This window comes from Cervus canadensis, chromosome 8 (assembly GCF_019320065.1).
Source record: "Cervus canadensis isolate Bull #8, Minnesota chromosome 8, ASM1932006v1, whole genome shotgun sequence".
NCBI lineage: Eukaryota > Metazoa > Chordata > Mammalia > Artiodactyla > Cervidae > Cervus > Cervus canadensis.
In genome coordinates this window covers 3281186-3308988 of record NC_057393.1, presented here as the reverse complement: position 1 = coordinate 3308988, position 27803 = coordinate 3281186, and the positions used below count along the sequence as shown (strand labels likewise).

The window sequence follows — 27803 nt, the reverse complement described above, 5'->3', positions numbered from 1 at the left end:
TATGCACGTCTCTATGTAAAAACACAGATTGCTTAAATATATGTTAATTTAAGAAATTTATCTTTGAAATTTGAGGATATGTGTATAATACAGAAAATCTTACGTGTGTTACTCTTGTGAAAAGGGAGAACACCTGTTAATTTCCTGGTCTTCTAGTGATGGGAGCGTGACATGGGTGCAGCTGGCTATATCACACAGATCTGTGCAGGGCTGCAGAGAAGCAGTGCGTTTCCCGGGGCGAGCGGGCATCTCCCAGGCCTGTCCTCTGCAAACACTGACGAGCTTTCTTCAGTCTCTTTTGTGATCTGTACTGAGGCCTGTTACACGTTTTAACTCTCTTCTGCTAAACCAGTCAGAGGTGCTATCTGACTCTCTTTTCTGTTCATGATTGCAGCAGAGTGCCTACTGTGTGCACAGAACTCAGACACATCACCTTAAATTATCTGAGATTTTATGTGTCCTGCCAATTCAGTGTTAAAGTTCAATACAAATATATAAATTAAGCAGGTAACTGGTGACACAGTCATCAGTCGGCCATCTTTCACTGTAGCCTGTTGACAGAGTGTTTCTTTCCGCCATAAAGCCCAGTGTCATTGGTGCCAAAGGCTCTTCCCAGATTCCCCTTGCCTGTGTCGCTGCTGTGGAATCTCACTGAGACCACCTGAGTATGAGACTAACCCAGAGTACTCGGCAGTATCTCGTCTCAGAAACAGCTATTTTCAGACATTTTAAAAAGCTGATTTCTGTAAATAGAATTCTTTTTCTTCCTGTTCTATCTCATCGTTGTGTCAGGAGGGAGGTGCTGGGCTCCTACTGTAGTCGTGTCCTTGGCATGGGAGGTGCTATGTGACCAGGGAGGAGGGCAGGAAACTGTTGTTTAAACATCTTTGTCCACGACAGTCAGTGACTTCGTGCTTTTAGAGATTCCTGGGGTGTCTCTCTGCCATCCTCAAGTGGTGATTCTCATGTCACGTTCATTGCTTCTCACTTTCCTTACTATGTTGTAAGTCCTCCTTTGCTGTGGAAGGTGGGGGGAGACCAGGCTGTCATGATGAGGGCCGGCCAAGCATGGGACATCTCCATTGACATCGGCTTTCTCAGTGCAGACAGTGCTGGGATCGATGGAGGCAGAAGTGCGTGAGACCCTGAGAAGGTGGGGAGCACCCTCAGCACAGCTGGTGGTTTCACCGTTGGCTTTTCTGTGCCCAGCAGGGCGCACTCTGCTGCATTAGACTCCAGTTCAGGGGTGCAGAAGCTGCTTGCATGTCACCTGTTCTGTGCCAGCCCCAGCACCCCACCCCGCAGTGGGTCTCACAGGCTTCTGTGGCTGCAGGAGCACAAGCTCAAACAACTTAAGCACTTTGCTAAACGTTACACCTTGCCGTTCTCACCTTCTGATTAATGTGGGTGTTAAGATAACGTCATCTACTGTGTGATGGCAGAAGTCCCAGTTGGCCTGAGAGGACACAGAATCCACTCAAAAGCATAGAATTAAGTGCAGGGAAGCTTTAACTTCAGTTTTATCAAGAAAACATTTATTGTCGTTGTTCAGTCACTGAGTCACGTCCAACTCTTTGTGACCTCGCAGACTACAGCACACAAGGCTTCTGTTCTTCACTATCTCCCAGAGCTTGCTCAGATTCACGTCCACTGACTCGGTGATGCCACCCGACCATCTCATCCTCTGTCACCCGCTTCTTCTCCTGCTCCCAGTCTTTCCTAGCATCACGGTCTTTTCCAGTGAGTCAGCTCTTTGCATCAGGTGGCCAAAGGATTGAAGCTTTCAGCATCAGTCCTTCCAATGTATATTCAGGGTTGATTTCCTTTAGGATTGACTGGTTCCATCTTTTTGCTGAGAGGCCGAGGGACTCTAAATAGTCTTCTCCAGCACCACATTTCGAAAGCATCAATTCTTTGGCACTTAATCTTCCTTATGGTCCAACTCTTACATCTGTACTTGACTACTGGAAAAACCATAACTTTGATTATATAGGCCTTTGTTGGCAAAGTGATGTCTCTGCTTTTTAATACACTGTCTAGGTTTGTCATAGCTTTTCTTCCAAGGAGTAAGCATCCTTGAATTTCATGGCTGCAGTCATGGTCCAGTGATTTTGGAGCCCAAGAAAATAAAATGTGTCACAATTTCCACTTTTCCCCCATCTATTTACTATTAAGTGATGGGACCAGAATCCATGATCTTAGTTTTTTGGATGTTGAGTTTTAAGCCAACTTTTTCACCCTTCTCTTTTACCCTCACCAAGAGTCCTTTAGTTCCTCTTTACTTCCCTGCCATTAAGAGTGGTATCATCTGCTCATCTGAAATTGTTGATATTTCTCCTGAAAATCTTGATTCCAGCTTGTGATTCATCCAGCCTGGTATTTCTCATGATGTAGTCTGCATATAAGTTAAATAAACAGAGTGACAATATACAGCCTTGATGTACTCCTTTCCCAATTTTGAACTAGTCCGTTATTCCATCTCCAGTTCTAACTGTTGCTACTTGTCCTTCATGCAGGTTTCTCAGGAGACAGGTAGGGGGGTCTAGTATTCTCAGTTTTATCAAGAAAACATTTATTAGAGTCTATAAATAGCATAAACTGTTAAGTCTGCAATGTTAACTATTCTGTCTCCTTATTGTCATAATTTTGCTTAATGGCTGTTTGTGCTACATTGACCAGATCCATGGGTTGCTTAACATAAATGATTACGTTTGCTTATGATTAAAAACTTCCTCCATTAGAAATGCAGTACCCAGGACTTGTAAATGATTTGTTGTTGAAGCTTTATACTTCATTAGCCACGCCGTCAAAGCCATGTTGTCAACTGAGAGTTGTCTAAGAGTTAGGGACACTTGTAATGAGCTGTGTAATAGGGACCCTCTGACAAAACAAGGAGAGGCCAAGTCTTCTCAGAGCAGCTTAGCATGCAGATCAAAGGCCAGCAGGCTCACGGTGACTGTGCTGGCCATGGACGGAGGCGCGTGCGCTCTGACCGGGAATGGCGGGTGAATAAAGTATTTTTATTACTGGAGCAAGACTTGTTGTAAAAAATTATATACCATTCATGACCAAAATCCTTCAGAACACTCTGCCACCATTCCCCTCTGAACCCTATAGCTTAAGTTCTAAGCATCTCATGAGTCTCTTGATAGAGCTTTAAAAGAAAAAAAGTGTTGAGTTTAATGGTGTTTGTTTGGGAATGCCGCTCCAGCTCTCCTTGATGTCACTCACCTCATGGTGTTTGATGAAACCCTGATTTCCTGTGTACAGTAGCATGATTATGTGGTTTATCGTCAGGGCAGGTGGCACAGAGATGGAAATTCTGAGAGTGACTGCATTAAATGTGATGGGCGTTTTTGTGACAGACGTAAAATCCTTCATCCTGGAGGCAGTTGCTTCGTGGGTCAGGCTCCAGGGTGTTAGGTTTCTCTTTTGACAGCAGTAGTGGGAGCTTGGTTTTCCTGTTACGTGTGGGAATAGGTCTGTTTGGTGGGTCTTACTTGGTGGCCGAGACTCCGGCTAGGGTCACAGTGAGCCTGGAGTCTCAGGAGACAGGCCACGGCAGTCCTGACCTGCTGCTCCTCTGCTACGTGACCCTGAGGGAGCTGTGCAGCCTCTTCCGGGTCACGTGGTGAGACGGCAGTTAAGGCCAGCCTCGGCTATTTGGGGAGGCATGGACACACAAACACACTCGGTTAGGACTGCGCTTGGTAGGCCAGGGGTCACGGTCACCTGTCCCTCAGATCCTGCAGTGTCCGCTCCGGTACGTGGGCCCCGGTGTAAGGTGGTTCTTTGTCCAGTGTGGTCAGGATGTCGTGTCCTTCAGATCCTGGAGTGTCTACTCTGGTGTGTGGGTCCCAGGCATGGGGATGCCCGGTGTGAGGTGGTTCTTTGTCTCGTGTGGTCAGGATGTCAGGCTGGGCCCCCACTGCTCGCCGTTCCCTTCCCTGGTCCTGTGGTTGGAGGCAGAGCCCCTGGGGGTCCAGAGGCAAGGCTCCGTGGCTCCGTGGAGGTCCTGGTTCTCTCCCCCTGGCCAACGCTGGGCCCTCGGGGTCCATTCACCGCCCCTGCCCCCACAGACATACTCTGTAGAATTTCATCTCGTGTTTACAAGAATTCTTCACTGTTCTAAGATACCATTGTTTTAATCATAAGCTTTATTGTGGAAATTAAATTTTTAAAAAATGACAAGAATTGGATGCTTCTGACTGTACAGAATTCCTCGTGGTCAGGTCTTTACCCTCCTGCTTGCTGGCAAGGTCAGACGATGGATCGTGCTGCTTGATGAGACTAGTTCTGTCATTCATGGGTTGCTAATTTTTGGAGCACTGCAATACAATTAAATATACTTGACCTGAAAATTACCCTGAACATGATGGACTCTCTGACTCACAGGCCCCTTCTGGTTCTTACAGGGCCTCAGTTTGGTCATTATGAGGATGAATCATCCTTGTGCTTGTGGGGATGGACTGTCAGTGGTTTAAATGTCCAGTCAGTGAGAGCTTTCCCTCTGCTCTGTGCACAGGGCGCCCAGCAGAAGGTGGAGTCTTGACTCTTGGTCTGTGTTGCAGTGTCCGTCACCATCTGTATTCAGAGTGGACCAGAGGGGACGAAGTGGTGGGCTGAGCAGGTTTAGGCCTTGTTGACGGCGCTGAGCGGGCCTGGGGTGGGCTGTAGGGCCCGTCCTTGCAGTTACCAGTAGCCTGGTGCATCTCTCTCTTCCCCCCTCTGCTTGTTCCTCTCTCTCCCTTCCTCTTCTCTTCGGCTCCTCCTCCTGCTCGCCTCCCCGCCCCTTGTTGCTCCTCTGAACTCTCACTGTTGCTGCCCTGATCGGCACCCTGCAGCCACCCCTGGCCCCGCCCTGAAGGCTCTCTCCCCAGGACTCAGAGCTGGGGACTGGCCCGTGGTGGGCCTTCCCTCATCCGAAGGCTGCCCCTTCTTTCCCCCAGCAGATGGAAGGTTTCCTTTGTGGCGGGGGGGAGGGGGCAACAAGAACGTCCCTTTATGAAACAACGTGCATTGTTCTTCCATGTCAAGAAGAGCAACTCCTTGCTATAAAAATTCATGGGTGGGGCTAGATGGGGCAGATGGAAATCTGGCCCACTGTCCATGAGGTTCTGTTGGGCCCAGTGTGGAAATGGAACCATGCAGAGCTACAGAGAGTCCTTTAGACAGTTTGGCATCTTCTCCTTATGTGTGGAATTTAAAGAATTATAGGTACCTTGAGCTCCTGACAGGTAAAAGACAGTAAAAAAAAAAAAAATAGTGAAAGACACCATCTACCCTCTGAACTGATCTACAAGGCCATGAAAGCATCACTTTGAATAATATGTGGGAGATGTGTTAGAAAAATGTAATGTTGGTGCGTGGACCCCGCAGCCCCCCAGATCACTATTACAATATATCTTGTTGAGTGATGAATATGCTGCTGTATGTTTCAACCGTTCATGTCATACGGCTGAAAGAAAAATATATTGAAAATAAATGTAAAATATTGAAATTTAGAAGTTGGTACACTCAACTATAATTTCTTGTCTCACATGTGGTAGACACATTCCTAATTACCGTGTGTGAGGTGCACCTGTGTCAGATGCCACGTGTGACGTGGAACATAAATTCCTGCCCGATGAGCCTGGGTACCTCTGCCACAGCCCTGAGAACATCTGAACGCTGCAGGGAGGCCTGGACCCTGTGGGTGCCCGTGTTCTGCTGGGCCGGCTTCTGATGTGAGGGTCTGCAGTGCCCTGACCCCCGAGTGGTGACCTGAAGAGGCTCGTCCTGAGGCGCAGAGCATTGCTGTGTCACCCTCCGGAAGGCCCCGTGCCCCTGGGCTGCTTGGGACTCCTCAGCCAGTTTTGGGCCCTGGAACATGGAGGTTGGGGGCCCTGACCTGCGCCCCAGGTGGGCTGGACTGAGGTCAGATCTGTCACAGGCAACACTTCACCGGCCCTCTTGGGGGCCCAGCTCTGATCCCCCCCAGCTTCTCCTGCTGTCAGGCTGCCGTTAGGTCAGCTCTCCGGGGCAGGGGCGGGGTGAGAACCAGGCCCTGCTTGGCTCTGCTGCCTCCAGGGGTGTAGGGGTGAGCTTGGGCGTCCCTGCCTGCTGCCCAGGTGACTGGGTGCTGGAAGCAGGGGGGAAGGGAAAGAAAGGCCACTTGGCTGCATGGAACTGCGAGGGTGCGGCTCTGCTTCTTGATCCCCAGATCTGAATGGATAAACAGAAGTGGCTGCTTCTCTTGTTCTTCCATTGCCCGCAGGCTGCCTTTCCAGTGGGCCTCAGTGGTGGGGGCGCCTGGCTCTGGTGCGCTGGGACCCTCTCATCCTGGCTTCCCACGCTCCTGCTCTCCAAGGGGCGCCCCCCCTCTGCTCGTGGCCTCCCTCCCCCAGCCCCTGACGCTTCTTTGGCCCGTGAGGCCCCATCTGGAGCAGGCCCGTCAGTGCCCCTTGCTTAGGGATGGAGGCAGCATCACATGAGGATCCACAGCCATCCTTTCCTCTCCTGTTCTCTTACCACTCGGCAGGGAGATGGCACCTCACCTCTGTACTGGGGTCCCCGGGAGGACCACCCCACAGCTGTGATTTACTGCAGGAGCAGGACACACAGCCCCTGCAGTACAAACCAAAGGGGAAGGAAAGTGGACCCAGGCTTCCAGCTTCCCAGAGTTGCATGGGACAGTGGCTCCTGCAGCTGCAGGTTGTGACCATATGTGTGGACTGTGGTCTGCCAGGGAGGCTCTGTCGAGACTCGGCAGTGGGGGTTTAATGAGGGCTGCTACGCTTCCTCTGAGTAGCACGTCCCCAGGTTCCAGACGCGCAGCCCCACGGAGTTCAGGTGTGTGACTGCCGCGTGAGGAAGCACGTGGCTTTTTCGGAGCGCTGCAGTGCAGTGAGCCATGCTGTTCCTGGAGCGGTGGGCCCTGCCCCCAGCCCCAGGGCCTGGTGCCAGCCCTGCAAGCAGACCTGCTCTCACCTGGGGGGGCATGTGAGTTCACCCGGGGCTCCAGGCTGGCCTGTGGAGCCGGGCTGTTCATGCTCGGGCTTGGGGGCTGTGCCGCGTCTGCCCGAGCCTTGGAGTCCTGAGGCTGCCAGGGAAAGGGGCACAGCAGCAGCCCCTCCAGCCAGGTGGGGGAGGGCCCTCCCGGGTGGGCCCCAGGCCCCAGGGGTTTGCCAGCTTCCTGCTGCCACGCACGTCACCCCAGGCAGGACCATCAGCTCAAGTTGCTGGCAGGCAGGACCAGGAGCTAAAACTGTGGTTTTAAGTCACTCCATTTGAGGCGGTTGCTCCTTAGTCGCTGATTTGTGTGGGGTCCTCATGGCTCTTACCAGCTTTGGCTCCCCCAGGAGCCGCGTCCCTCGGTCTCGGATGCTCTCGTGTCCACACCCCTCTGTCCAGCTGTCCCTGCCCTGACTTGCACCTGCCTTCTTGCCTTGCTCTGGCCCTTCCCAGTGCTCCTCATGGCCAAAAGCACCTCTGCCGGTGCCCCGCTCCTCTCTCTACACTCACTCACTCTCCCCTCCTCCCCTCCTGAGATGCTTTCCGCTCTCCTCTGTGCCTCTTGGGAAAGCTGACACCTTGAGAGGCCCCTGAGAAGCCTCACTGGCACTTGGTGTTCCATGGTGCAGGTGTCCCCGAGGTCCTCCACGCACACCTGGGACTGTCCGTGTTTACTTACTTGATGTCCACGCTCAGGGCTCAGAAGCGCTGGCAGTGCCGTCTCTCGGCCAGATGAATTCTGCGGGGGCACAGGCCGTGCCACTTTCCCCACTGGGAGCCCCCAGTGGGTGCTGTGCACCCGGGAGCCACCTCATCTCACATGTAACGTCCTGCCTGCACTCAGCCCTCACCTTGAGAGGGCATCCAGGGCTGACGCGGGGGAAGCCCCGCGCTGCGGTTCATACTCACATGTGGATGCGTTTTTGAGACCATCCCAGATTTTAGTATATAAGGCATGAAAAATCCTTTTTTAAGTTTTTTTTCTGTATCATCTCTGCTCTTGTGAAATAGGCTACTTGGCCCGTATTTGGGCAAATCAAGTGTTCGGATGGGAGTAGGCTGTCCTTCCAGTCACAGCACGGCTCTGTCGGGTGGGTGACTGGGCTGCCCTGGGGCCTGGGTGCCCAGGACCGACACCCCCAAGCGGCTGCGGTGGGGCTGTCGCAGTGGGGGCGGGGGTTGGCACAGTGAGACTGAGTGCCAAGTTGAGTCATATCCATCATTGTCGGTGATCAATACCAGGGAAGTGCCATCCCCCTGCGCCTGGCGGGCGTGTGTAACTGTTATAAATGGTGCTGGCCATCTTCGCTTCACCCGAGCTTGTGTCAGGAGCCCTTGGCTCAGAGTGGCAGTACGTTCTTCTGGGTGTTTTCAGCTTTAGAAACCTGGAAAAGGGATAAGCAGAGCTACTCTATTTTCCTTTTCATCAGAAGCAAGTGTCCTATTTTGAGCTTGGGTCTCCTCTGACCTGCGGCTCCCACTGCCCCCTCTCGGCCTCGTCCAGCCTGTGTATGTGTTTGGTGTGCAGGCCTGTCACCTCCGCATTTCACAGCCACCTCCCGGAGGAACATTGTTGTCCCTGGACCAGAGACTGCTCCTAGCCGTCTGCCCGCCCCACCCCGTGTCCCCGTCCTGGGCCCCAGGGGAGGGCTCTCTAGATGGCTAACGGCTTTGTTCAGCCAGATGCCTGCCTGCCAGGGAGCAGCGGTGGCTTGGCAAGTGCCACCAAGGGCCGCAAAGCTGCAGGAGCCCTCCAGGAAGGCACTGTGTCCCTGAGAAGCTTCAGGAGCTAGGGAGAGGTGGGGTTTGGGGTGCCTCGACAGTGGGTTAGAAATCCTACACCCAGTCCAACAGCAGACAAGTAGAAACCTTATTCAAGAGGAAAAAATCTGCTGGAGTCCACATACAGTACCTTGGTAGTAATAAAAGCACTAGTGCAGATTTACTGTGTAGGAGTTTTAACTGCAATACTGTGGAATGGTAGGTTATTTTGTGTTCAAGAGCTACATTTATCACAAAAATGATGATATACAAATCACTTCCATATCACAAAATGTTCTTGGTCAAAATTGGCTTGAGGCAAGTGATATCTTCGAGTAAACAGTATATGAAGACCATATCTTAAAATGATAGATCACCTAATTTTGTTCTGACAGAGGTTTTTGCCGCAACAAACATCTGTCATTGAAATACCAATTCAGAGATATGGAAGCCAAATTGTAGAGGTTTTCTCGGATTTGTCACTCCTAACTTAAGAATGCTGCTGTTCCACACAGTAGCTTTTCCAAGATATTAAGCAGTGTGGCACTTTAAGGCATACTGAAGCGAAATAAACAATTTAGAGACGCAGACTCCTGCTTTAAATGCAAACCAACTATATTTAAAAGTATAGAAGTCAGGAATGGGCTGAGAAGTCCTGGCTATTGTTACATATAGACATCACCTTAAGCTTGCTTTAATTTTAGATTTTGAACCCAAGAGGTGAAACTTGGCATTGTGTGTCCTCCGGGTTTCTTGCTTTCACTTCGTGTGTCTGTTTTGAACTATGATTATAATGTTATTTCTACAATTTTAAGTACTATTTTGGTGCTGTCCTGGCAGGAAGTAGGGTTTACAAATCAGGACAATAGTGATGTCCTGGGGCTTTGGGGCTCCTTTTTCTTGGTATTCTTGTTAGGAGGTCTCACTCAGGGACCACTGCATAGGACAGATGTCCTGGGATTTGAAAGGCAGGGAAGAATCAGACATTTCTGATTCTACAGAATCTACTGATTCTGATTCTAAGAACATCTACTGTGCTGCTCTAAGTTAAAAAAAAAAAAAAAAGATCTTGGTCCAAAACTTGATTATATGATAGTTTTTTAAAAAGCTGTAAAACTTTTGAGATGCTTGGGAGAAATTCTAGAAATCTGCCATTGGTGACAATTCTTATAGACTGTTAAAAAAAAAAAAAAGTCTTTTTTAAAAGTCCTCTGTAACTGTAGTTTCCTGGGGGGTGGTTCCATTGGTTGTTTTCGGTGGGTCTGAGGGGCTGGCTGGCTCTCCCGCCCATCTCTGCCAGCTCTCCATCCTGCCTCCTGCCTGAGGCCACCGGCTGTGCCTTGCTGTGCCCTCCCTCAAAGGACTGCCTTCTCCCTTCCAGAGCTGCAGCAGCCCCACCCTGCACTCTTCATCTTCTGTTGATCAGATTAGATTCCTGGAATCCAGGTTTTCAGTATGTTCCGCCATTACTTGCATAGAAACTGTCGACAGTGTTTCACAGGTCGTCTCTCACTTGGAGCTCTGCATTGCACTGTTATGTGTGAGATGGGCCTGGGTGCTGTCCTCCAGCTCATCCGCTCAGAGTCAGATCGGAGCCTCAGAGTCAGGCTGCTGGGCCCGATTCCAGCTCTTGCCACTCTCCAGCTCTGGCAGGTGACACTCTGCTCGGTTCGCAGGGTTCAGGTGTGGTGGGGTCACAGACACGGGGCTCAGTAGTGGTAATGCTAGTGGGCCTCATGGTGGGGTGGGAGCGTGGGGCTGACAGTTGGAGTCTGCAGCCTGGTTGGTGTCAGACAGTGGATGGTTCAAGGAGACCCAGTCCAGATTTGCCCTGAGTCAGCAGCCTGACCCAGAGGTTTGTGTAGTAACTAGCTAACTCGCCCAGGTCAGAGGCTGCCTTCCAGTCTGGCTGAGTCCCTCCACCGCTCCCGTGAGGCGTGACGATAAGCCTCGCCCTCCCGTGCGCTTTCCTGAGTAAGCCCAGTGCCACCTTCCTGGGCCCCGTGGTCTCAGCCACAGGAGAAGCGTTATTTTAGCCTGAGAGCCAACAGCTTTGGATCACGGACACGTTGAGGAGACACTCGTGTGCTTGCTGGCCTCACCTGCGCTGGGGGAAGGGACGGGAGCGAGAAGTGTTTTTTAGGTTCAGCCTCAAGGAGAGCGCTGCCCTGGGCAGCACGTGCACACGCCAGGTGCCCCGGGAGGACCTGTTCTTAACAGAGCACAGTTGTCCTCCGAAGAGTCCCGACGGAGGTGTGTTCACAGGCTGTAAGTTGCTTTTTGCTATTAAAGACAAAAAGAACACTTGTGGGTTTTTTCCCCTTCAGTCACATCATGAGGATGTCATTTCATCCCTCGCCTGCTTACACGGGCCGGCCCACTGTCGCTGAGTGCAGACCGAGCACAGAGCTAAAGCTGACGTGCTTCTGCTTTCTTCAGGGGTGTCTTCTTTCCCTTCACCAAGCTGTGTCTGCCCCCGGCCGCACCTCCCTCCACACGCCCGCGCTCTGATGCTGGCTGGCCGCCCTGTGTCTCTTCTGAGTGTGCTGGCCTGGGTCGTCTTGTCATTAACTCATAATCAGACCTGAGTCCAAATAGAATAGGAATTAAAGGCTTTGAGTAGGGACAAAGGGCTGCCGTGTTCCTTCATATTCTGAGTGAAGATTTTTGTTTAGAAGCACCCATCAGACACCCCTGAAGAAAGGGGTGCAGTGTTCTGGAAGTCTGGGCACCTGTGGCCTCAGGCAGGCAGTCAGAGGTGGAGGCTCCGACAGCTCACTGAGGTGAGGGGCTTGAAGTCGCCAGGGGTTCTGCAGCTCCAGGCCCACCCCCCTGCCTCCTCCCAGGGTTACCTCACGTTTTGGGGCATCGGGACAGGGACCTGCGAAGTCTGTTTTCAGACCAGGTTATTTTGTGAAATATCGTAGTGAACTTACCAAAGTGGTGAAGCTGATGAAGTGAAATAAAAATACTGCAGTGAAACTTACTTTAGTGCAACATAATGAGTTGTGTTTTTCATATCTGGCAGATATTGCCCACTAAATCTAATCTGCAATGCTGAAAATTATGCCATTTTTTATGATTTGTTTAATTTTGACTGAAAAAAATTGACTATTCATCGATTCTTGACCTGCAAGTATTGAGGGAAAAATTTAGTTAATAAGAATTTTCATGAGGTGTAAATTTAAATGTATGAGGACTCTGCTTCTCCTGTAATGCTATAGACATTAATTTAAAAATTCTATAAGAGCCTGAGGGCCTTAGGGGTGTGTGAAGAACAGAAAGTGGAGGTAGGTATGGTTAACTGGTAGCCAAGGTCTGTTCCTGTCATACAGGAAGATGTGTTTACTGCCCATCCTTGGCTGTGTGTGGCTGTGTGTAATTAGAATGTTACTTTTGTTACAGTTTCTTTGCCGTGAAGTGATCTCTGCACACTCAGGGGAACAAGTCACCTGGAGATCAGGTCACGCTGTCGGTGTGTGCAGCACACTCAGTGGGAAGTTCTCTCTTGGTTCCCCTGTCTGCAGTTCAAAGGGGCTTTAAAGAAGTCATAAAAAAGGAAGGATCCTAATATTGAAGTTGGAAAATGTGAGTGAATGACATTCTTTACACACCTCAACTGTCAACATTTCTAATCAAATCACCCAGCCTTCTTCCTTCTGAAATGGTACAGGCAATCTTTCCTGTAATAAACACCCCTACGTCTAATGAGAGGCCCTAAGGCAGCTTCAAATGTATGAATTCATTATAATTGAACAACATAATCTCAGGGCAAAGATGCCTGCTACCCAGTCTCTTAAACCTCACACAGCTTGGGTGTTTTATGAAAAATGTTACACATTTTGTTTACAACGTATTGCTGCTGTTTGAAGCATTGTATGTTCCTGTAGTACATAAGATGGGGCCGCATAATGGAGGAAAAATCAAGGAGGCAATCTTTCATTTTGTTCTTGTATGAAAAATTCAAAAGACTGAAAACTCACCCAGAGAAATTTTGCAAGCATATTATTTTCCAATGTTTCGATCAATTTGTCTGTCAACCATGCTGAGAGGTGGAAGGGGCCAGCAAAAGCAATTTAGCTTGTGAGGTCCAAAATAGAAATGTTTTAGGGAACCTTGTCACATGTTATTTCTTTATATTAGAACCGCTGTGTGTTTTATTTGCTGGTCATATTATGAAGAGAAATTGATATCAATCATCTAAGTAAGCTATGAATATCTGATATAAATATTACTGTTACATGCATGCACCAGAACAAAATATAAATTAACCTTTTAATGCATGCAAAAAACCTTGTGTGACAACAGACTCTTGTTTTGGATTTTTCCATTTAACAATTCATGGTGCATTTTAATTGATTGTACCCAAGTGACACTCGGTGGAAACATCTTGCATATGAACATTACTGACCCTGCCAGGGCTTTAATTAAGCTATAATCTTCCTACAGTAAGTACATCTGGGGTTGATAAATGTATCCAAACCATGCTTCCAGTCTGAGTGTTTTTTTGCTTTTTTTTTTTTTAAATTGGTGCAGATAGCAGAGTTTGAAAGAACATTCATTTAACTTCCAGTTAAATTTTTAGTTGGGATTTGTTTAGATCAAGTTATGTTAGGAGTGGTGTTAATACTAAGGTGAACATACAGTTTCACTAAGACTTTGTCATGGGGAACCTATAATTTCATAATATAGGTACTTACGTTTCTCCTTCAAATCTTAGAGGAACACATTAAGGTTATTTTTCAGAAAATGTATAATTAAAGGAAATTAAATCAGTTCGCTTAAAAAGACCCCAGTTTAGTTTGTCAGGTCAGTCAACATCATCTTCCTGTAATAGCCTTACTTGGAAGTCCTAGATTGTCTTCTGGGAAGTTGACTACTGTTCACATATCATTATTTTCTGAAAGCTTGTTATTTCTTCCCAGTTTCTCAGAAACTAAAACTAAGTATAATAGTTGAGTATACTGAATGCTGTGGACGCTGATTAATAGAAATAAACTGTGACAAGTAAATCTTTCCGCTTGGCATCAGTATTAATATTCTGTGAAACACAATATGTTTTATATGAAAAAACATTTTGAAATACAATTCTCAATTAATTATGATTTTGGAATACAGACTGCCCTCGAATAGTCCTCACATAATGTGATTGAGATGGCTGCTTTTTTCAGTGAATGTTTGGTACTTTATATTCATTTAAATGACGCACCATTTCTCTCATCCTAATCCCCCATTAATGTGTGTTTAGACTCTCCTTAGGTTTTATTTGGTCTTTGTTTGCTTTGGAGCTATTTGAAGCAACATTTATTGTGAGTATCTTTATGCAGACATCTTTGTGTACTTTGTATAAGTCTGTGTAGAATAAATTCTGAGCAGTAGCATTAAAAAGTTAGATCTCTTCAAATTGCTTCATGATTTTAATTTTTATATTGTAATTGAGTAAGACTGAACATCTTCTTTTATGTTCATTGGTCATTTGTATTTCCTTAGTGAAATGTTTGCTTATTTTTCTAGTGGGTTGTTTGTTATCTTTATCTTTCTAATTTTGCATATTAAAGGTTGTCATTTTTATTTTGATACTTCCCATGGATTTTTTAAAGAGAGATTTAATTTTTTATATAGTCAGACTTTAAATTATTTCGGGAAAGTTTTCAGTTTACAGAAAAGCTGCACGGATAGCACACAGAGCCCTAGCCAGGCGCGCCCAGCTTCTGATCACAGCGTGGTGGCCGCGCGGCTGCCAAAGCCGTTGGCTCCAGACTAGCACGGGCTGTACACTGGGGTCATTGTGGTCAGATTTTCGTCTGACTTTCCCGATGGTTTCTGAGTATCACGGAATCTTAATAAAGGATTTGTTTACATATGTTATATATATGTATACACACACATGGATGTATTGGTAGCCGTCCATGCTTATTTTCTATTGCTTTCTTGGTTTCATTTTCACAAAATTTTTTAAAGGTTTAGCTGGAACCCATCTTTATTTTCATCCAAATTGTTTAACAAATTTTTTGAATTGCTCTACTTTTGGCTATACACATTTTACAAAGATTAAGAAGAAAAAACTGCATGCTATTTTGTAGTTTATTATCTAATCCTTGACCATATTATTTTTTACAGTACCTGATAAATGCATATTGTAAGAGTATAAAATCTACTTTTACATTTATTGTAATAAGAATTCTTGTAAGACCATTAGATTGAGACTGTTTTCCTTGGATCCATAATAGGTGGTTTTATAATTTTGATAGTTAAATTTTCTTATCTTTAAGCAATCCTAAGTCATTTTGAAGGAGGCAAAAAATTCTAGCTCATTCATGTACTTAGTTTTGCAGTGGCATGCCAGGAGCAAAATGTCATGTGACCCCAACAAGTAAGTAAAGCAAGCATTCCCTGAAGTCTTGGGATTGATTGAATTTCTAAGTGTTAGTCTGTCCCCTGTGATAGTTAGTTATTTGTGACTATTATCTTCACTTAGAGAATTCATGTGCTAAAGTTTCAGGAAATAGTTTGAAATCGCTTCTTGACCTTTGAGGGGACAATATCACTTTAAAAGATCTTTTAAAGTAAATAAACACAAACTTTTGTGGGTTGTTAGGCATGTAAAAATCATGTAGCTTTCAGTGAGAACCATTACTGAGATTTGGCCTGTGCTGGGCAGCCTTTCCTACGTTAAGGAGGTTGTTTATTCATAACTTTCTTTTTTTGCATCTTATTGAAGTATAATTGACATATTGTAAAGTATTTAAAATATGCAGTGTGATGACTTGATATATGAATACATATGCATTATGAGAGTATTCCACTCCCTATTAGCACATCCTTCAGCTCATGTGCTTAGCTTTGTGTGTGTGTGAGAGAACATTTAAGTTCTACTCTTCAGCAAATTTCAGATGTATAACAGTGTTATCAACTATAGTCACCATGAGCTCCTCAGACCTTATTCATAAAATAACTTCAAGTGTAAGCAGGCAGGCTTCGTCTTTGTCTGGTTCATTTCACTTAGTGTAAGGCCCTCCAGGTTCAACCATGTTGTGGCAAATGTCAGGATTTCCTTCTTTTTTCTTGCTATTGTATATAAAAATAAGATTCCACTGTATTTATATATATATATATATTTTTTTTTTTTTCCCTGCCTGTTTATCCCTTATTGGACATTCAGGTTGTTTTCCATGTCTTGGTTGTTGTGAATAATGGAGCAACAAACAGGGAGTACAAATGTGACTTCGATGATTTCATTTCCTCTGGTTATAGACTCAGAAGTGGAGCTGCTGGATCATATGGTAGCTCTCTTTTTCTTGAGGAACCTCCATATTGTTTTCCATGCTGGCTGTAACAGTTTGCAGTCTCACCAGCTGTGCACAAGGGTTCCCTTTTCTCCATATCTGTGCCAGCATGTGTTACCTCTTGTCTTTTTGACATCCTAGACATCCTAACAGGTATCAGGTGATAACTCATAGTGGTTTTGATTTGCATTTCTCTGATGATTAGTGATGTTGACCATCTTCTCACAGATTTGTTGGCCATTTGTATGTCATCATTAGAAAAGTCTATTTAGGTCCTTTGCCTTTTGTTAAACTGGTTATTTGAGTATTTTTTGTTTTGTTTTGCTATTGTATGAGTGCCTTGGATATTTTGGATAGTAACCCTGTATGGGATGTGTGGTTTGCAAATATTTTCTTCCACTCAGTAGGTTGCCTTTTCGTTTTATTGCTTCCTTTGCTGTGCAGCTTTGTAGTTTGATGTAGTCCCTGTTGCTGATTGTTTGCATTTGGTGTCAAAAAGTCATTGCCTAGGTTGACATCAAGAAGCTTACCACCTCTGGTGTCAAAAAGTCATTGCCTAGGTTGACATCAAGAAGCTTACCACCTCTATTTTCTTCTTGGAACTTTATGGTTTCAGGTCTGATGTTAAAGTGTTTAATCCACTTTGAGTTGATTTTTGTGTATGATGTAAGTAAGGTAGGGGTCCAGTTTTAGTCTATTGCATATGGCTGTCCAGTCTTCTCAGTCTCATTTCCTGGAGGGACTATCTTTTCTCCACTGTAAATCATTGGCTCCATTGTTGAAAATCAATTGACCACATATGTGTAGGTTTATTTCTGATTCTGTATTCAGTTACTATAGATACCATACTGTTTAGATTATTTATTCTTCCTTTGTAATATAGTTTGAAATCCAGACATGTGATGCCTCTAGCTTTGTTCTTAAGATTGTATTGGTTTTTTGGAATCTTTTGTGATTCTATGCAAATTTTAGAATGTTTTCTATTTCTGTGAAAAATGCCATTAGATTTTTGATAGGGATTGCATTGTATCAGTAGATTGCTTTGGGTAGTATAGACATTTTAACAATACTAAATATTCTGATTGATGAATACTGATACCTTTTCATTTGTATCTTTTATTTCATTTCTCAGTGCCTTATAGTTTTCAATGTATAGGTCTTTGACTCCCTTGGTTAAGTGTATTCCTTGGTATTTTATTCTTTTTGATGATACTATAAATGGGATTTTTCTTTAAATTTTTCTTTCTCATAGTTCATTGTTTTTTTTCCCATAGTTCATTGTCGATGTTTATAAATGCAGCTGATTTTTGAAATTGATTTTGTATCCTGAAATTTTACTGAAATCATTTTTTCTCAGTTATTTGGTGGAATCTTTATGATGTCTTCTTCAAACAGAAAATTTTACATCTTCCTTTCTAATTTGGATATCCTTTATTTCTAGCTAATTACTCTTTCTAGAAGTTCCAGTACTATGTTGAATAAAAGGGGTGAGAGTGGGCATTCTTTTCTTGTTTCTGATCTTCGAAGAAAAACTTTCAGCTTTTCTCATTGAATCTGATGTTAGCTATAGGCTTGTCATACATGGACTTTATTATATTAAGATATGTTGCTCCTGTAACTAGTTTGTTGAGGGTTTTATTGTATCATAGAAGGAAGTTGAATTTTGTCAAATGCTTTTCCTTTATCTGTTGAACTTCATCTTGTTATTGTGGTCCACAGGGATTTGTGTATATTGAAACATGCTTGTACCCCTGGAATAACCTCCACCTGATCATGGTGAATGATTCTTTCAGTGTGTTTTTGGATTTGGCTTGATAATACTTTGTTGAGGATTTTTGCATCAGTGTTCATCAGGGATATTGGTTGGTAATTTCCTTTACTTGCAGAGTCCTTGTCTGGCTTTGGTATCAGGGTAATGCTTGCCTCATAAAATGAGGAGATGTTTCCTCTTCTTCAGTTTTTTGGAAGAATTTGAAAAGGACTGTTACTGGTTCTGTAAAATTCACTGGCGAGGCCATCTTGTCCTGAACATTTCTCTGATGATAAGTTTTTGGTTACTGATGTAATCTCTTCCCCAGTAATAGGTTTCTTTAGGCTTTCTGTTGCTTCATGCTGCTATCCTGATAGGTTGTTTATTTCCAGAAATCAGAATCAGTTGTTCAGTTTTTTGTTTCATTGTTCATAATAGTCTCTTACCCTTTGTATTTCTGTGGTATCAGTCATAATGTCTCCTCATTAAACTTTTGAGCCTACTTCTTTTTGGTAAGTCTAGCTAAAGTTTCGTTTATATTTTTTATCTCTTTAAAAAAAAAAAAACAGGTCTTAGTTTCCCCTTTTTTATTTATCTTTTTAGTCCCTAGTTATTATTTCTGCTCTGATATGTATGTTTTCTTCCTTCTAACTTTGGACTTGGTTTGTTCTTTTTCTGCTTCCTTGAAGTGTAAAAGTAGGTTGTTATTTGAGATCTTTTTTCCTTAATGTAAGTGTTGAGAGCTATAAACTTCCCTCTTAGAATTGCTTTTGTTGCACGCCATAAATTTTGCTAAGTTGTGTTTCCATTTTCATTTATCTCAAGATACTTTATTTCTTTTGATTTCTTCTTTGACTCATTTGTTGAGAAGTATGTTGTTTAATTTCCACATATTTGTGAACTTTGCATTTTCTTCTTGTAATTGATTCCTAGTTTCACACTATTGTGGTTAGAAAAGATGCTTGATGTGATTTCACTGTTCTTAAATTTATTAAGACTTGTGTTTCACCCTAACATATGATCCATTCTGGAAAATGTTTCATGTGTACTTATGAAGAATGTGTATTCTGCTTTTGTTGAGTGGGATGTTTTGTAAATGTCTATTAGGGCCATCTGCTGTAATGTGTAGTCTAAGTCCAATATCTCTTTACTGATTTTCTATCTAGGTGAGTCTAGACAGAAATGTTGATAATGGGGTATTGAAGTCCCTGTTGTTATTGTCTGAGTTAAGCTGAACAATTGATGGCTTTCGAATTGTGCTGGAGAAGACTTGTGAAAATCCCTTGGATGGTGAGGAGAATGAATCAGTCAATCCTGAAGGAAATAAGCCCTGAATGTTCTTTAGAAAGACTGATGCTTCAAGCTCCAATACTGTGGCCACCTGAGGCAAAGAGCCAGCCCATTGGAAAAGACCCTGATGCTGGGGAAGACTGAGGGCAGGAGAAGGGGATGACAGATTATGAAATGGTTGAATGGCATCACTGACTCAATGGATCTGAGTGTGAGCAAACTCCCAAGATATGGTGAAGGACAGAGAAGCCTGAAATGCTACAGTCCATGGGATCGCAGAGAGCTGGACCCAACTTAGTGACTGAACAACAGCAACATCATTGTCACTGTATTGTTGTGTGTGTCTTCCTTTGGATTTGTTAATATTTGCTTTCTACATTTAGGTGCTCCTATGCTGGATGCATGATATTTACAAATATCATATCCTCTTGATGAACTGACCTCTTTATTGTATAATGACCTTTGTCTCTTGCTACAGTCTTTGGCTTAAAGTCTACTTTGTATAACTTAAGTACTGCTGATCCTGCTTCATTTGCATGGCCTACCTTTTCCATCCTTTTACATTCAATCTGTATGTCCTTACAGATGAAGTGAATCACTTAAAGACTGCTTATAATTTGGTCTTTTAAAAAAAAAGTGTGTCTAGGTTTTCTGTGTGTTTCAATTGGAGAATTTAGTCCATTTTACTGTGAGTAGTTACTGATGGCTGTGGGCTCACTGTTGTCGTTTTGTTGATTGTTTTCTGGTTGTTTTTATTCCTTTGTTCCTTCCTTGCTCTCCTGTGGTTGCCGTGAGGCTCACGTAGAGCATCTGATCGCTGCCGCAGTCTCTGTCAGCCTGATGGCAAATCAGCTTCATTTTTAAAGCTGCTCTCTGTGCATGTGTGCCTGTGTGTTCAGTTACTCAGTTGTGTCCAACTGTTTGCACCCCTATGGACTGTAGCCTGCCAGGTCCTCTGTCCATGGGATTTCCCAGGCAGGAATACTGGAGTGGGTTGCCATTTCCTCTTCCAGGGGATCTTCCTGACCCAGGGATTGAACCCACTTCTTCTGCTTTGGCTGGCAGATTCTTTACGTTGAGCCACCAGGGGAGCCCATAAGTAAGTTATGATGATTTAAGTCATCCTAATCTGTTAGAATCATTCAGTTCAGTCCAGTCGCTCAGTCGTGTCCGACTCTTTGTGACCCCATGAATCACAGCACGCCAGGCCTCCCTGTCCATCACCAACTCCTGGAGTTGACTCAAACCCATGTCCGTGGAGTCGGTGATGCCATCCAGCCATCTCATCCTCTGTCGTCCCCTTCTCCTCCTGCCCCCAGTCCCTCGCAGCATCAGTATCTTTTCTAATGAGTCAGCTCTTCGCATGAGGTGGCCAAAGTATTGGAGTTTCAGCTTCAACATCAGTCCTTCCAGTGAACACCCAGACCTCCTTTAGGATGGACTGGTTGGATCTCCTTGTAGTCTAAGGGACTCTCAAGAGTCTTCTCCAACACCACAGTTCAAAAGCATCAGTTCCTCGGTGCTCAGCTTTCTTTATAGTCCAACTCTCACATCCATACATGACCACTGGAAAAACCATAGCCTTGACTAGACGGACCTTTGTTGGCAAAGTAATGTCTCTGCTTTTTAATATGCTGTCTAGGTTGGTCATAACTTTCCTTCCAAGGAGTAAGCGTGTTTTAATTTCATGGCTGCAGTCACCATCTGCAGTGATTTTGGAGCCCCCCAAAATAAAGTCCGCCACTGGTTTCCACTGTTTCCCCATCGATTTCCCATAAAGTGATGGGACCAGATTAGGATGACTTAAATACCTTTCAAGTTCAAGACAGTCGCTCAGTCGTGTCCGACTCTTTGCGAACCCATGGCCTGTAGCCTACCAGGCTCCTCCGTCCATGGGATTTTCCAGGCAAGAGTACTGGAGTGAGTTGCAATTTCCTTCTCCAGGAGATCTTCCCAATCCAGGGATCTAACCCGGGTCTCCTGCATTGTAGGCAGTTGCTTTACTGTCTGAGCCACCAGGGAATCCTTTAGTGTTAAGTAATTGTGGTTTTAGACCATGAATTTTAAATCATTATAACTAGACTAAAACACATCTTTATTAATTAAAATATGGACCATTACAATCAACACATTTTTGCCAGTGATAAATGTTTGTTTATTCCTGTATTGTAAAAATCTGTCTCAGGATTCAACAAAGTCTTGGAAAGCATTTTCTGCCTCATGCTGGTTGTGGAAGCATTTATCCTGGAAAAAGTTGTTGAGAGGCTTGAAGAAGTGATAGTTGGTTGGCCATTCAGGGGAATATAGTGAATGAGGCAAAACTTCATAGCTCAGCTCGTTCAACTTTTGAAAGGTTGGTTGTGTGACGTGTGCTTGGGCGTTGTTGTGGAGAAGAATTGGGCTCTTTTTGTTGAGCAGTGCTGGCTGCAGGCATTGAAGTTTTTGGTGCATCTCATCGATTTGCTGAGCATAAATCTCAGATGTAATGGTTTCTCCAGAATTCAGAAAACTGTAGTGGGTCAGACTGGCAGCAGACCACCAAACAGTGACCATGATCTTTTTGTAGTGCAGCTTTGACTTTGGGAAATGCTTTGGAGCTTTTCCTCAGTCCAACCACTGAGCTGGTCATTGTCGGTTGTCCAAAAAAGAAATCCACTTTTTGTTGCACATCACAATCCACTCGAGAAATGGCTCATTGTTATTGCATAGAGTAAAAGAAGATGGCCATTTGATTTTGATTTTGACCAGTTCAAAATGACCAGTTTTTGTTGGATTTGCGGCAGCTCATGAGGCACCCACTCACTGAGCTTTTTTACCTTTCCAGTTTGTTTCAAATGCCGAGTGACCGTGGAATGGCAGACATGGAGTTCTTTGGTAACTCTGGTGTAGTTGTTAGAGGGTCAGCTTTGATGATTGCTCTCAGTTGGTCATTGTCCACTCCTGGTGGCCAGCCCCTATGTTCCTCATCTTCAAGGCTCTCGTCTCCTTTGCAGAACTTCTTGAACCAACAGTGCACTGTACCTTCATTAGCAGTTCCTGGGCAAATGTGTTTTTGATGTTGTGAGTTGTCTCCACTGCTTTACAACCCATTTTGAACTTGAATAAGAATATTGTTTGAATTTGCTTTTTGTCTAGCATCATTTTCCTAGTTTAAAATAAATATAAAATATACAATGAGTAATAATAAGTCATTAGCAAAAAAACCAAAAAGCAAGAAATGTGCATTAAATTAATGCATAACATAAACCACATTTTTTTAAGAATGTATTCCAATATCAAATGGCAAAGTTCAGCAATGCAAAATCACAATTACTTTTGCAACAACATAATAGATTACAGAGTGATGATGTAAATACCGTAATTTTCCACATTCAATTAAAACAAGAGATTAAGATTAGGTTAACTTTTTTGAAAATGGAAGGAAAAAAAACAACCATTATTTCTGATTTCCGTTTCTATATCCTCAATTTGAAAAGTATAATTGGGAGAACCCTGAGCAAGTGTCAGCTTGTGCTCTGTTGCTAACTCGGCTTCATGACGCATGGGTGTTTTCCTCTGTCGTGTGGTGAAATGCACCTTCATCATTTTGGAAGAACTTCTAAGGCATTAGGGAATTGTCATAGGATACAGTCATTGAGACGTTTTTGCTAGTTATCCTTAGGAGAGACATTTATCTTAGGCGGGTATCCTTGTTTTTAAAGGAGTGGCTGGTAATTTTGAGTATCTTCTTGTAGGGTCTTAATATTACATGTCTTCCTCTGAGTCGTATTTCACCTTGCTAATATTGTGGATCTTAGTTGAGGGTACAGTTCAGCCTGTGATTTGGGAAAGTTAGCCTGTCCCTTTCAGTGTTCTTTTCAATAAAGCAGGAGTCACCATTCTTCTCTCATGAGGTGGCCAGTGGAAGTAAACAGACAGCAGCCTGCAAGGTGCTCTCTGCACTGCCTGGTCCTCGGCGGCTTTGTGCACGGGGCTCAGTGCTGGGAGGAGACCTTCCTCAGCAGGCCTGCCTGGTGGCCTCTGAGGACTGGCTCTGAAGTACGCCCCACCTCCCGTCTCCCAGGCTGCCCAGGCTTCAGGTGCCTTCAACTCTCCAGAGTGCAGCTGGGACCTTTTGAAAGTAGGTGCAAAAGACCCACTCGTCAAAGAACCCAAGAACTTTAAAGCCAGAGGAGGGAAACAGCTCTGGCAGAGCCCGAGTTTTGATACAGTCTGCTGAGAACTGGGTCTCACGGCCTCCCCTGAAAACAGGGTTCTGGAGTGTGCTCCAGTACTTTTGCCTGGCAAATCCCATGGACAGAGGAGCCTGGCTGGCTGCGGTCCGTAGGGTCGCGGAGTTGGACACTACCGAGCACGCACACACGTACCCTCATCTCACACAGTGATGTTTCTAGGAGCTGCAGCTGCTGTTCTGAAAAAAGCATCCTTCCACTGACAGGCCCCGTGTAGCCACTGCTGAGTTCTAGTAGGACTTGACTCAGGGCCGTCACAGTGCCACGTGGTAGTGTTTGTGTGTGACGCTGTGTGAGGAAAGAGATGCTCTCTGGTCAGCAGCTGCATCAGGGAGGCGATCGTGATCGGTGGAACCACTCTGTGGGTTTGGCCGGTGGCCTGGCCTGTGCGTGGGGAACATTTTGGCGGTGTGGCACTCCAGCAGATTCCTTAAGATTTGCTCCTTGTGGCTTCAGTCCTGCTTTTGCACCTCTGAGGTCCTGTGGTGCCGTGACAGGGCCGGCCTGTGGGCTGTGTTTTGCTCTTACAGGTGGGGGTTGCAGGCACGGTGCCGTCACCCATGGGGCTCCGTTTCCTAGGGGGTAGGACCTCGTCTCCAGTTCCTGATGACCCGGATCTTGGTGGTGTCTTCCACCAACGAGATTGTGTTTCACGTCGGTCACCTCTGTGTTACTCCCATCTCCGTCTGGCTTGAGTGAAGTGGATTTCTGATGAAATGATGGGCAAAGATGCAGGCACTCAGAGTCCAGATGTCAACCAGAATGTTGGCTGCTTGCCAGTATGCAGACTCTTCTCAGACTGTTAAGAAAAGTATTTCCTTTCGGGACTTCCTTGGTGACCCAGTGGTTAGTACTCTGTGCTTCCAATGCAGCAGGCATGGGTTCGATCCCTGCTTGGGGAACTAGGATCCCACATGCTGTGCAGCACAGCCCCCCCACCCCCAAAAAAAAAATTACTTCTCTTTCTTTCTGTTTACACACTGAGAACAGTCTCTAAGTGTCATAAAATCTTTGTGATAATGCTCACAGTACTTCGTGGTGATGTGGACACACACAAAAATTTTTTCAGTAGATTCTTTGGCAAAATATTTTAAAGCACCAGTTTATCTTCCAACAGCCTCAACCTTTCAAATTAAAACAAATACAAAAAGTGTAGCCAGGCGGCCTTCTCTTTAATTTATACTGCATGCTGGCATTTTGTGGGAGGCACTGTGCCTGTCTACAAAACACGGCCCGCGAAGAACGGGAGTAGAGACGGCTCGGCACGTGATCCCAGCTGCTGAGGTGGCGCGCCGGCCGCTCAGGACAGGAGGCTTCCTTTAACACTCGCTTTAAACGGCTCCTTTTCTGTCGCGGGTTTTGGGAGACTGTTTACAAAGGACACGAAGGGCCCTTACAGTGGTGACTAGCAGTGGTCGTTCCCGCGATGACCTTCCTCCTGAGGCCTCTTGCTGACCGTGTGCTCAGGGCTGCCCCCCACTGGTGGGCTTGCAGCAGCCCTGGGCATGGGGTTTGTGACTGAGCTGATGAGAAGGGATGTGTTACTGGTGGATTTGTTTAAACAAGACCTTTAAGGGTTGTGATTCCTGTTAACTCAGTACAGAGTATTGATCATAACTTTCCTCTTCCAATAGGTAGCTGGCAGGCATTTAAAAGATTACATTATAAGTAATGTAATACCGGATATATTTTGCTAGCATTAACTTCTTAAAACATTTGTGTGCTTTTTAAAAGTTCCTTTTCCTTACAACCTCTGCAACCTATTTAGATTTTAATTTGTAAAAGGTTGTTACACATTTATTTTCAAATGATAAAATCAATCTTTTATTCTTTGGTGAAGCTGAGAGGGAAAAAGTAAGATGTGAGATAATTGTTAATGCAAATGATGTTAATGCTTCAGAATAAAAAACTTCTCCCCATCGTTCCTGTTTGGTGTATTTATATTCTCGTTGCAGTTTTTCTTTTCTGAGTAAAGCACTTAGGTTTCAATGCACCATCCTGTCTTGGCCCTCCAGTGAAAACACAGTCCCTCTATGCACTCGGGCCTACCGTGTTGGTAAGGCTGCTGCTGACTTCATATTGACTGCAGGGACTGTTGACCGAAAGGAGAGTTATTTCTTTCTTAGAGGAAAGATATTTATGACTGAAAAGAGTCCTAAAAACATGAGAATATTGATCATGGTTTTGAGAGATGCTTGCACTGAATCACTTGATATACCTAAATATCGGCTTTATTCTATCTTTCCTCAAAGACAGATTGCTAACACAAAAGATGAACAATCTTGAGGGAAAAAAATATCTTTCTGCAAGGTTGTCTTCCCTCCATAACAATAGGGAGAAAAGAGGCCTGTGTGGCTCCCTCAAACAAGGACAGACAGAGTAAACAATGTATTGAAAGCTCTTGTGAAACTGCCTTGGGTGTACTTGATTTAACGTGTAGTAATAAGTTAAATTAACGTCAGATGGAAATTCAAATAGCTAAACATTTAGCCAGTCTAACAACAAACAATTATTGTAAAATCAACATAAAAATAAAGACAGCAAAAGACCCATTATCATCTGAGGACCTAATTCATCGTTTTTAGAGGTAATCTTTTGGGGTTCCTTGGAAATTTCTAAAGGAAACTTATAAATGAAGCTAATTATTCACCAGTCCGATGTTTTTGTAAGGCAGGAGCTTTCCTGTTGCTTCCTTTCCCTTGAGCTGTGGACATACTTTGGGTGACCCTCTGTCTGCTGCTCCTGTAGTTCCAGGCTGAAGGGGTAACAGACTCCCTGCTGTGGTGCCCAGTGTGACTTCCTCCTGACTGATGGCGACCAGGGGCGTGGTTTTGGTCCAGTCCCCTAACTGTGTCTCGGCATTTCCTGCTTGTGTCTGGCCACACCCCTCTCCTGCAGGGAGCGAGGCTGCTTGTGTGGCCTTGGAGTGAGCGTGTGGCGGTCTGTGCGCCGACCCGTCTGCCCTGGCAGCACTGCCCTCCCCACTCCAGTGCTGTCTCCTCTCTGGGCGAGGGAGGCGCATTCCGTCACCTTTCGTGGGTCTGCCGTGTGTGTGAGGCCCCACAGACTAACCCTGGACTTTGCTCTGGAGAGCTGGAAGGAGAAAGGGGGGATACGTGATGTGTCCGTGTGTCGGTGTGGCACAGAGGACACGCACAGCACCCCGAGGTGGAAGCTGGCCGGCCGAGCCTGAACCTCGGCCCCGGGCGGAGCCAGGGAAGCTGCTGCAGAGCAGAAGGCAGCACGCGCGTGGAGCGGTGGCAGAGTGCTGACCGGGGGGAGCACGCGGGGCGGGCCCCTCGGTGGGACCGGAGCTGTGAGGCAGGCAGGCAGGCCCCTCGGTGGGACCGGAGAGCACGGTCGCTAGGGGGTCCCTGCAGGGAAGCAGCCAGAGAGCTGTGCGCTTTGGCTCACGGCCCCGAACACCGGCGAGCTCCTGCTCCACTAGTGGGGTGGAGCGGGTAGGTCCTATCTGGCCTGCCTATCGGGGGCCTGGCAGGCATCTGAAATTTTAATTGCCCACACATAAAAATCAGGAGATTTCACATTTAATTAAGCATGTATGGCTGCTTCTTCATCTTTATGTTTTTTTTTTTTTTTGCATGAGATTTAATTTTACTGATTTTATACTACACGTAGATATTTTACACAGTCGTGTCTAACTCAGTGAAACCAAGCCATGCCGTGTGGGGACACCCAAGACGGTCGGGTCATTGTGGAGAGGTCTGACAGAATGTGGTCCACTGAAGAAGGGGATGGCAAACCACTTCAGTATTCTTGCCTTGAGAACACCATGAACAGTATGAGAAGGTAAAATGATAGGACACTGAAAGAGGAACTCCCCAGGTCGATAGGTGCCCAATACGCTTCTGGAGATCAGTGGAGAAATAACTCCAGAAGGAATGAAGGGATGGAGCCAAAGCAAAAACAATACCCAGTTGTGGATGGGACTGGTGATAGAAGCAAGGGCCAATGATGTAAAGAGCAATATTGCATAGGAACCTGGAATGTCAGGTCCATGAATCAAGGCAAAATGGAAGTGGTCAAACAGGAGATGGCAAGAGTGAATGGCAACATTCTAGGAATCAGCGAACTAAAATGGACTCGAATGTGTGAATTTAACTCAGATGACCATTATATCTACTACTGTGGGCAGGAATCCCTTAGAAGAAATGGAGTAGCCATCATAGTCAACAAGAGAGTCCGAAATGCAGTACTTGGATGCAATCTCAAAAACGACAGAATGATTTCTGTTCATTTCCAAGGCAAACCATTCAATATCATGGTAATCCAAGCCTATGCCCCAACCAGTAATGCTGAAGAAGCTGAAGTTGAACAGTTCTATGAAGATCTACAAGACCTTTTAGAACTAACACCCGAAAAAGATGTCCTTTTCATTATAGGAATGCAAAAGTAGGAAGTCAAGAAACACCTGGAGTAACAAGCAAATTTGGCCTTGGAGTACGGAATGAAGCAGGGCAAAGACTAATA

The 27803-nt window shown here is 45.3% G+C and overlaps 1 protein-coding gene across 4 annotated transcripts in view; it reads left to right on the top strand.

Annotated features, from left to right (window-relative positions):
• The window catches only part of MGMT (O-6-methylguanine-DNA methyltransferase), a 272727-nt gene that overhangs the window by 76178 nt on the left and 168746 nt on the right, over positions 1 to 27803 (top strand). The window contains exon 1 of one of the 4 annotated variants that reach the window (XM_043475516.1): positions 12210 to 12342. The exons of the other annotated variants lie outside the window; for them this stretch is intronic. Within the exon in view, the coding sequence (XP_043331451.1) occupies positions 12341 to 12342 (2 nt within the window). The 5' untranslated portion in view covers positions 12210 to 12340. Of the gene's footprint in view, positions 1 to 12209; positions 12343 to 27803 lie in introns of those variants that run through there. 4 annotated transcript variants of the gene reach the window in all.